We start from the raw sequence: 10,860 nt of genomic DNA, 5'->3' as shown, positions 1-10,860 counted from the left end.
TGCCAATGGGTTCTTATTCAACTCTGGGTCCTCAATATCATTATCATCTCTAATAACTCCCTGACAGCACTAGATCTCATCTTACTGCTTTGTTTTTGTTATACGTGAAGCTTATTGAATTACTCTGTTGCTTCTCATACTTTTATTTATCTTCATTTTTAGTTTAATACAATTATTTACTCAAAAAAAAACATGAACGAACAATTTTGATAAAAGAATGCCTTTAATTTCAAAGAATTGAGACCAAGAAATAGACCAATGTACAAGTAAACCAGCGCTCTCTGGTGGACAAAGTATGTAATGCACACACTGCTTCTTGATGACCTCAAACATACATTTAGCATTTACTGCTATTCTCTGGAGACACATTTATCTGTGAACTGGCTCATAACATCAGCCATCACAGTTTACCGCTCAATGAGCAGCTGTACCTTAGCTGTACATTGCTATTGCTATACAACTGCCAGAAATCACCAAATAAAAGATCAAACACTTATATTGGCAATCTTTGACGACCTGGATTTTAATGTTTTTGTCTCCATCTTTGGTGAAAAGCATTGGTTGCTCCACCAAGGTAAAGGAAACAGCTGCTCAAAGGCACACTTAGAAATCATTTGGAAAGTGAAGCTCACAGGGCACATTCTACAATCAGACCTTCCACATCACTTCATGGTCATGTTAAATAGAACTTCAAAAGTGGTCACGAATAAACAACCGATTCTGTGCAAATACACTGCAATACCACCATAAGAGTAAACCAGTGGAGTACAGAGGTTGTAAGTAGGAGTTTATATTCACACCATGATTTTATCATTTTAAAAAGGCACCATTGTTCAAGGACTAAAAGTAATGGGGTTAAAAAAAGAAGAGGAAAAAAAGATGATAATATGCAGCCGTACATGTTTGTAAATGGACTTCACAGACACTGAACACACCTGAGACCATGAGGTTACGTTTCCAGTCGTCTGTCAGCAGCAGAACAGAAGAACTACCGGACAGACTTTCATGAAGCTTGGAAGAGTGTCGCATGGTCCAAGGAAGAATCCATCTACTAAATATGTTGCACTTATGGAAACGGCCTTGGTGTAGGACGGCCTACGAGCTGTAGGTTTTCTGTCAACGATGCGCTCGTTGTTCACATACAGTAACTCACGGGGAAGGCAGCGCATTGCCAAGCTGGTGACTTCGGTGAAGCAAGAGGATGTTATAGTTCTGTGGTTTCTGTGTCGAAAGGTGCAGCTGCAGGCTAAGCTGCACCGTGTTGTTGTGTTCTTTAGGAAGTGCGTATGCATGGGTGGAAAGAAAAATAAATAAATAAGGAAGATCAAAACTGAAAGCTCATTTGGACTGATAATTGATTTAGAGTTAAAATGGTGACGCCCCTAAAATGATCCACAATACAGAGACATAAAGAAACTCTTTATGTCATCGTTAATCAGCCCTACAGCTCCACTAGTCTACAACTAGATGGAAGCCTATACTGGGAAAAAGAAATGTATTTAAACATGAGATATGACACCTGAGCTGGATCTGTGCTGGTATAAAACTTCTGTCTGACTCTGGTCTTCAAAAGCAAAACCTACAAAATAGTTTCATCTTAACTTAGTTAGTTGCTTATTCTTTGATTGCTACATCACATTTAAAAAACACTCCTCCATCAGAGTGGTCACCTGCAGTGTTCTCCGCTGTGAACCAGAGGCCTCAACCTAACCGACACTTTTGGATTTTCTGTCTCATGATCACTCTGAGGGCACAGAGAGTCATCAGAGAGTCATCAGTTTAACATGATACAGAATGTTTTCTAGAAAAATACTGACTATCTTTGACACAATGTTTCTTTCAAATTTGCATAGACAACACTAGCGAAGGTAGAAGTGTAGAGTGGCTCAGGCACATTTCACTGATTGGACCGTCGCATGGCAACATGTGATCAGCACATGACAGATCTGATTAACAAACCATCTGTTCAAGCCTCTCCCACAAAGTTATCTTACCATACAACTTATTTGCATTCTCAATTACGCTGTGAGGCAAATGTATTTCTTCACGGATTACAGTCGCATTTGTGAATTGAAACACCACCAAATAAAAATGCAAAATTTAGTAAAACATCAAGATTTGGCTTAAAATACATACGTTTGTTACAAATGTTCTGTAAACACTACGAATGTAAATGTTATAATGTAATCGTTCCCTTTTGGTAAAAGTCTCTAAAAAGAAGGACTTTTGGGTAGAATTGCTAAAAGGAAGAAGGATACAGAAATTAAAGGAATGTATTTGTGATAGGTAAAAAGATTTAAAAAAAGTATTAATTACATTTTTTGATTGAAAATTTTGTTTTGTTGTATGGAAACGTATTTTTTTAGGACACCAGGCTGCTCTTCTATAATCAGGTCAAATGCCTAGAATTACTTTTTGAACATAAGGGTGACCCAGGTGTGGTGTGGTGTGGTGTGGTGTGTGTGTGTGTGTGTGTGTGTGTGTGTGTGTGTGTGTGTGTGTGTGTGTGTGTGTGTGTGTGTGTGTGTGTGTGTGCGCGCGAGCCTCAGAGCCGTCTGGTTAGTCTCCAGGTGATGACGCTCCCTAGAGCCAGGCCGGTGACAAAGATGAGGACGGGGCCGTAGCTGTGGGAGCTCAACGACGACACACTCTGCACGGACGCCACCGCCAGCTCCGAAAAACTGTTGATCTGTGGAGAGACAGCTCTGATCACCTGGTGTGGAAAACATGCATCTGGAAAACATTCATGAGACTAAATGCCGATTACTTTTTTACAAATTTGATTCACTATCTGTAGTCCATGTGGCACCGGAATGTTTTATTGTCGGTGCAGAAGTGACAACAAACAGGAGAAATATCCATCGGCCTTGCTATGCTGCTGTGCACTTACGGTGAGCAAAACTGTGAATAAAGCTTCACAAGCTGAAGCAGCAGCTGGGTCAGCCATGTTCAGCCCCTCAAACTCCTTTGAAAACTTTTAGATCCTTTTCCACCAGAACTTAACCTCTAATTTACTGCGCAGCCACTGTGTTGTTGTCTCATATGTGAACACTACCATCGTTTGTCAATCCCGTATCAGACTAATGCCGCGTCTCCACAGTACAGCTCTGTTCGACTGGACCCACGTTTTGGTGCCAGCTGCTCTTCTCTATTTGTTTTCCACTGCGCACTCACCCCCAAGATCTGGGTCCAGTGAATACAAAACAAATTGCGGTTGCTATTGATGCTTGGCTATTTAAGAACGGTAGGTTTGTGCAGGATGTGCTGTGTCGAGGTGGTGATGGTTCCCTCTCATTCGCTGGTCTGCAGTGTTGTAAATCCACCTTCCAGTACAACGTACTAGCTACACGTGTAACTAATTTACATTTTCTATTGTGCCTGGTGGTGCTAGTCAATGTCGTTTAGCCGGGTGCAGAAGTGTGTATTACAGTTTCTGTGTATCAGAATGCAGCATCAATAAGACAACAGTTAGGACTACAGTATGTGATGGAGGGACACACACACACACACGGACACACACACACACACACACACACAGGTAACTTCTGCTGGATGTCAGACTTTGTGTATATCCAAATAAATGACAAATACTAAAGTTACGTTGGCACGGCAGGTAGAGATAATATTAGCAAAGGAACGTTAGCATGATCTTTTCTGGCTAACGATAATTCATCTCATCTTAAAAATCTCTCTAACGTTACCACAGAGATTAGGAGGAAGCAAACCTGGCCCAATCTCACATCAGCAGATCAACTTAGCTTTAGCCCTACGTTAGCTAGTTAGCTAGCATTTCGCTAACATTAGCCAACTTAAGATGTGACTACATACACAGTGAGTGCGTATAATAAAACTTGAGTTCCATAGTAATGCTATCTTTGAGCAGACGTAGCATATCAAAGTATAACAGGAAATGGGGAAATTGATTGGAGCACTGAGCAAACGGGCGGGACTAAAACACAGAAATGAGTTAGCATTTTTGCACTTCCTGTTCAGTCGTCTCAAAGTCAATGGTTGTTTTTATGTGTTTTTGGTAGGATGCCTGAAATAAGGTCTGTGGTTAACACAAGCTTGTGATAGTTTAATGTTTTGTTCTACAATATAAAATACATCAGCAGATACCCTTCTCGTGAATTTTGAGGCTTTTAGGCGTCTTAAAAAAGCCAGTTGCTAACATGTGGGTAAATGAGACTAAACGTAGATGGGAAAATCATGTAGGCTGTTTTTGGTCAAGAGAACCACTGCTAAGCTAACTTGTGGGATTGCCCTGCAAAATGACATCATCCCTGCGGCACTCTATGGAGGAGGGTCCCCCCCCTACTTATTTTAAAAGAGTAACGGCCAACGGGGAAACTCCAAAACTATACTCCGTATATCAGGGACAGACGTTGGCGTTCATAGGGCTGGCCCCGCCTTGTTGCAGTCCCGCCAAAAAGGAAACGCATATAGCTTTATCTATACAGCTGTATACTCTCGTACAGAGAGGCTAACTGAACAAAGGTCGCAGTATCGCTGCGTTCCTGTAACCACAGAACCAACATGGTAGAGGAAAGTGCTCTGAGAGGAAGCACATGGAAGAAATGAAGGCCCAACATACCCATCCTCCATGATCCCCAATCCAGCCCAGCAGATTGTTTCTGAAAAAGTCCACGGTCCACTTCAGGATGTCCTTCACTGACTGAGGGAGGTGAGCCTCCACCATCTGATGGACAGCAGAAACACAAAGAGGTTCATACACAAAGAGAAGATGCTGCCGAATTCAATAACATGGCTGGATCAGTGAACATCAGACTGTTGTCTGATGAGATAGATAGATAGATAGAGTTGTGTGAAAAAGTGTTTGCCCCCTTCCTGATTTCTTATTTTTTTGCATGTTTGTCACACGTAAATGTTTCAGATCATCAAACAAATTTAAATATTAGACAAAGATAACACAAGTAAACACAAAATGCAGTTTTTAAATTAAGGTTTTTATTATTAAGGGGGGAAAAATCTAAACCTACATGGCCCTGTGTGAAAAAGTGATTGCCCCCTAAACCTAATAACTGGTTGGGCCACCCTTAGCAGCAACAACTGCAATCAAGCGTTTGCGCTAACTGGCAATGAGTCTTTTACAGCGCTGTAGAGGAATTTTGGCCCACTCATCTTTGCAGAATTGTTGTAATTCAGCCACATTGGAGGGTTTTCGAGCATGAACCGCCTTTTTAAGGTCATGCCACAGCATCTCAATCGGATTCAGGTCGGGACTTTGACTAGGCCACCCCAAAGTCTTCATATTGCTTTTCTTAAGCCATTCAGAGGTGGACTTGCTGGTGTGTTTTGGATCATTGTCCTGCTGCAGAACCCAAGTGCGCTTCAGCTTGAGGTCACGAACAGATGGCCGGACATTCTCCTTCAGGATTTTTTTGGTAGACAGCAGAATTCATGGTTCCATTTACCACAGCAAGTCTTCCAGGTCCTGAAGCAGCAAAACAGCCCCAAACCATCACACTACCACCACCACCATATTTTACTGTTGGTATGATGTTCCTTTTCTGAAATGCCGTGTTACTTTTACACGGCATTACTTGCCAGATGTAATGGGACATACACCTTCCAAAAAGTTCAAGTTTTGTCTCGTCAGTCCACAGAGTATTTTCCCAAAAGTCTTGGGGATCATCAAGATGTTTTCTGGCAAAACTGAGACGAGCCTTTATGTTCTTTTTGCTCAGCAGTGGTTTTCGTCTTGGAACTCTGCCATGCAGGCCATTTTTGCCCAGGCTCTTTCTTATGGTGGAGTCATGAACACTGACCTTAATTGAGGCAAGTGAGGCCTGCAGTTCTTTGGATGTTGTTCTGGGGTCTTTTGTGACCTCTTGGATGAGTCGTCGCTGCGCTCTTGGGGTAATTTTGGTCGGCCGGCCACTCCTGGGACGAATCACCACTGTTCCATGTTTTCGCCATTTGTGGATAATGGCTCTCACTGTGGTTCGCTGGAGTCCCAAACCTTTAGAAATGGCTTTGTAACCTTTTCCAGACTGATAGATCTCAATTACTTTGTTTCTCATTTGTTCCTGAATTTCTTTGGATCGCAGCATGATGTCTAGCTTTTGAGGATCTTTTGGTCTACCTCACTTTGTCAGGCAGGTCCTATTTAAGTGATTTCTTGATTGAGAACAGGTGTGGCAGTAATCAGGCCTGGGTGTGGCTAGAGAAATTGAACTCAGCTTTCCAAAGATGTGATAAACCACAGTTAATTTATGTTTTAACAGGGGGGGGGCAATCACTTTTTCACACAGGGCCATGTAGGTTTAGATTTTTTTTTCCCCTTAATAATAAAAACCATTTAAAAACTGCATTTTGTGTTTACTTGTGTTATCTTTGTCTAATATTTAAATTTGTTTGATGATCTGAAACATTTAAGTGTGACAAACATGCAAAAAAATAAGAAATCAGGAAGGGGGCAAACACTTTTTCATACAACTGTAGATAGATAGATAGATCAATATTTGTTTGGAAAAGTCCCCAAATTTCAAATTAAAACATTACACTTTTGAGGCGATAAGTAAAGCTTTGAATGGAAAATACAAAGTGAAACGCGCCAAAAGTTAGCTGAGCGATCCTATGGACGCCGATAAATCGCTAGGAGCTGCAGTAGGTAATGCAAAGACCGATGCATTCCCAGGAACAAGAATCATTTTGGTAGTGAACATCAGCTCTGATAGTCGCTACAGCTAGAACACAACCCTCCTCATAGAGGCAGGTCACAGCACTGCCAGACCTTCTGATGGATAGGCGAGCTCTGAGAAGAAAAGAAGCTAACCCACCTTGACGGCCAGCTTGCCGGCAACGTAGAAGAGCACAGCGATCCTCTCCCAGGTGATCCCCTGTTCAAACACTTTGTTCGCCACTTGCTTAAAGCGGTCCCACTTAGAGCTGGAGGAACAAGCCACTCCATCGATTGCACTGAAAGAGAGACAGGATGCAGTTTAAGTAGATTTTAAGAAACTACGGAGCGCGTATTACACATCTAACCCGGTTCTATTTTCAGTATTGCATCACGATCGCTGAGACACAGCGGGCGAGAGACTCACTCTTGGAACTCCTTGTCGTCTCGGACCCTGTCGCCGATGATGCGGATCATTTTGCCCAGTTGGGTCACCATCTTCTGCTCCTGCTCAGTCTTCAGCTCCACAGCCAGCGGAGTGAGCAGTGGGACGTCCTCTGAGGACATGTCCTTCAGCTCCTCCTCTATGACCCTGCAGGACAACAGGACGATGAAACACTTTCACAAACTCACCCCGAGTCACAAACCTGATACTGTGGCGAGAGGCTCCATTTGAAGCTGTGGAAGGTAACTTTTTAACTGCATTGATGAGTGTATACGAGACAAATCAAATTAAGCTCAAGACAAAGTGATGCCTCCTTTTATTTGACTTTATGTGATTTTTACAGCAGCGTAGAGCAGCCACTATGACAACAATAGTATTGTTGTGGCTTTAATTAAAGAGAGCGATATAACGACTTTAGTTCCACAAAGGACTGTCTGACGTGAGGTAAAGCAGCTGAAAAAGGTACTTCAGCCAACTGAAACCCGTATCGGTGCAAGGACACACTTGCGAGTTGGTGATTGTTGGAATCTTGGACAGAGGAATAAAGAAGGTTTTGTTTCTGTTGAGTTTGAATGAAGTGTGTTTTGATGACTATTGTCTGGCTGGAGTCTGGTGGCTTTGATGGGAGCATCTTAACTGTATGTTTCGTATGTTAATCATTTATGCAATTCAATTTATTTTGTATAGCCCAAAATGACAAATCACTAATTCTCCTCAGAGGGCTTTACATTCTGTACACATGCGACATCCTCTCTCCCAGGACCGTCACATCAAAGCAGGAAGAACTCCTCCAAAAAACCTTTAACGGGGAGAAAAAATGAAGACTTTATAAAAATTGTCAAAATCCCTGTTGATTTTCTTTGTTAATTATTCACTTCAACGCGCACCACATAGCATCACACCGGATATTGACGTGTCCACCCGAGGGTCAGTCATTTTTCACTATGAACCATAGATTGTATGTAATAAGTGGACATAGTCACCGCAGCATCTCCCATTGGTTTGTGGGTTACGGCTCTGAAGCCTCAAGTTCGTGATTCTGGCCGTTAACCCTAGGTTTTTTTGGAAGCAGAAGTGACACGAGAGGGTGGAGCTAATGACACTGAAAGGGTTAAAGTTCTAGGACGAAAAAACAGACAACTGCCTGTCCGGACAACGCTGTGGCAGTGACCTGTCAATCACTGTGTAGCCCCGCCCTAAAGCATACCCTGCTTTATGGTCTATTTGATTCTAAATGGACCATAAGTTATTAAATGAACATCACAAGTAATAAATCAAGAGAGAAGTAGAGTCATTTTCTCATAGACTTGTATACAGCCAGAGGAGTCGCCCCCTGGTGGTCAGTAGCGAGAATGAAGCTTTAACACATGAAGCTTTGGCTTCACTTTTCAGAACCGGAGGTATGAACACAGCATGGGCTGAAAACCTGCTCTGAATGAGAAATAGGACAAAGCTAACAAGATACATCAGAATCACAATCCGGTTCATCACCAAGTAGCTTCTTCACATACCAGGAATTTGCTTTGGTGTATTGGTGCGCGTCAACAAACACAGTGAGAGACAACACTAGGTCAACTTCAAATAAAAGAGGATTGGGTTGGTTTCAGAGCTTCTTGCCACGCTCATGGTGACAGGAAACGATTAACTGACAAACCCATTACTGAAAAAAGCAACTCACACCTCGTGATGTTTGTTTCCCTCCATTTACTGTCCTCCTGATACGAGTCACTTTATGAGTGGTGTGATTTACTGTAAGAGCAACAACTGTCAGAGTAATGAAACTGAAACTTGATCTATATAAAGAATTATTTTTGTAGTATTCAGCTGTGCTATAGATACTGAGCTCAGGACATTTTCATTATGGCTCATTATTTTCCCAGTTAATAGAAGAAAGAGCCCATTAAAACGGGTTGTTTTGTCCAGGCAACAGTCCAAGAAGTTCATTTGACTAAGAAAAGCAGCAAATCTTCATATTTCAGAACAATTGTTTTGGTATTTTTGCTTTCAGTACCTTTAAACCATTAATCAATAAACTGTTGCCGGTTCATCTTGTGAATTAATTTACCAACAGCTCCAATTTTGATATGATTTGACGGATACATGTGGACACATCCACATGTCGGCAATAAAATGGAGCCAAGAGATTTTTATTTTCATTATTATTCAAACATATTTAGAAAATTATACAAAATGATTTTAGCACAACAGCCACTGGAGCATGGAGGGACAAACGATTAATCAACAATGACTGGTTGCTTTTGGTTTAACTTTTTTTTTTTTTTATGCTTACTACTTCTTTTATTATAGTTTGTTTTAACTATGATTTAACTATGTTTTAACTATGTTTTTTACTATGTACTGGCTCTGCCGCACTCTGAGATTTTTTTAAATGAAAAGTGCGTTACAAATAAAATGCATTATTATTATTATTATTATTATTATTATTATTATATTAGTAGTTCTGACTGTTGAGCACATTACATCTATCTTGGGCTGTAGAGACGTGAGATGACAGAAAGGAGACTCACTCTTTGATCAGGGCCTCGCCGATCCTCGCATCTGTGGAGGAATAGAACAGCATCAGTAGAGCTTACAGTGACTTACTCGCGTTAAATGACACAAGGCAGCGTTACAAACTCTATCTACATGTTTACAATGTTGTCACCGTGCTGGATACAGCCAGGCGATGTACACAAATACAGCAATGAGAAATAGGAATATGAACTTTAACTTGACTTGAATAGACGTCTTTAAGTGTGCGTTTAGCTTACCTGACATACCGTTACCTTCACACGCCATGGCCACCAACTAGAAACACTTCTAAAGTTAAATAAACTCTTCTTCCCTCAGAAACTCCGCCTCCCTTCCTTCACTGTCGGATAAAAACTCCTTTACAAACTGTATCCGGTGATTAAAACACTACTTATATGATGTCTGTATAATTACAACAAACACACATAGAAAGTGATGTTCTGTCGGTTCTGTCGAAGTAAAACTCTGAGCGCTACGGGCGGAGCGAACCAGCTGTCCTTCGATTAAATACATCCGTGTTGAAACTTGAGTCACGCATTGGTTACGTTTATGTGACGTTACACCATAAACCGACCCCATCCCATTCTCCACACCCACGCACTCCGAGACGGGAGTAAAGTCTGTAGGCTCGTTTCAGATGAGCCACTCCTGCGCTGAATCGATCGCCAGCAGTCGCCGCACAATGCATGGCGGTTAGACTTGTGTCCGACTTGCTCTGACATAATGAACACATGAGACACGATGACCTCACGAGAGCGAGGCGGTCGCAGATTCTAGAGCCAGACGCCGCAGTTGCTCTCCACCGACTGCATGACCCAATGCATGATGGGAAACGCGTGGCTGTCGCCGGATCAAAGAGCTGATTGGCACACTCACCACGTTTTGTAGGAAATACTATTGTGTGTGTAATTGTAATACTTAATGCTAGATTGTTGGATTTTAGTCTCATGTTGTGCAATGAAGGTTTAATCTAAAAACATATCTTGTGTGGTTGATAATAATGCTTATTTATAGAAACCATATCAAAACAAGTATCAAAGTGTTTCACAGACAGACATAACGCAAGTTTCCACATAAATATACATTTACAAACACATGAATACATCTGAACGAGGTATGTAAACTACAAGTAGCCTACAGATCGGGTCTAACAGGAAGTAACTGTTTCTTTGACTTCCTGTTTATTCTTTGAAGGCGGCTGAAAACTGTCCGACTTGACCGCAGTTTTTTGTCACCGCCC

At 41.7% G+C, this 10,860-nt stretch overlaps 1 protein-coding gene across 1 annotated transcript; it reads right to left on the bottom strand.

The window, feature by feature from the left end:
• Window positions 1–204: 204 nt before the first annotated feature.
• On the bottom strand, window positions 205–10,451 carry LOC116396545 (apoptosis regulator BAX-like). Its single transcript, XM_031871208.1, has 6 exons — window positions 9,860–10,451; window positions 9,617–9,647; window positions 7,071–7,235; window positions 6,804–6,942; window positions 4,595–4,699; window positions 205–2,689 (listed from the first exon to the last, which is right to left on the bottom strand). The coding sequence occupies exons 1-6, from the start codon at window positions 9,885–9,887 to the stop codon at window positions 2,546–2,548; spliced, it is 612 nt and encodes a 203-aa protein (XP_031727068.1). The 5' UTR covers window positions 9,888–10,451; the 3' UTR covers window positions 205–2,545.
• Between the last annotated feature and the right edge of the window lie 409 nt (window positions 10,452–10,860).

This window comes from Anarrhichthys ocellatus, unplaced genomic scaffold (assembly GCF_004355925.1).
Source record: "Anarrhichthys ocellatus isolate YVR2014 unplaced genomic scaffold, GSC_Weel_1.0 scaffold56, whole genome shotgun sequence".
Lineage (NCBI taxonomy): Eukaryota > Metazoa > Chordata > Actinopteri > Perciformes > Anarhichadidae > Anarrhichthys > Anarrhichthys ocellatus.
The sequence above is the reverse complement of the archived record's forward strand: the minus strand, read 5'-3'. Positions and strand labels throughout refer to the sequence as shown.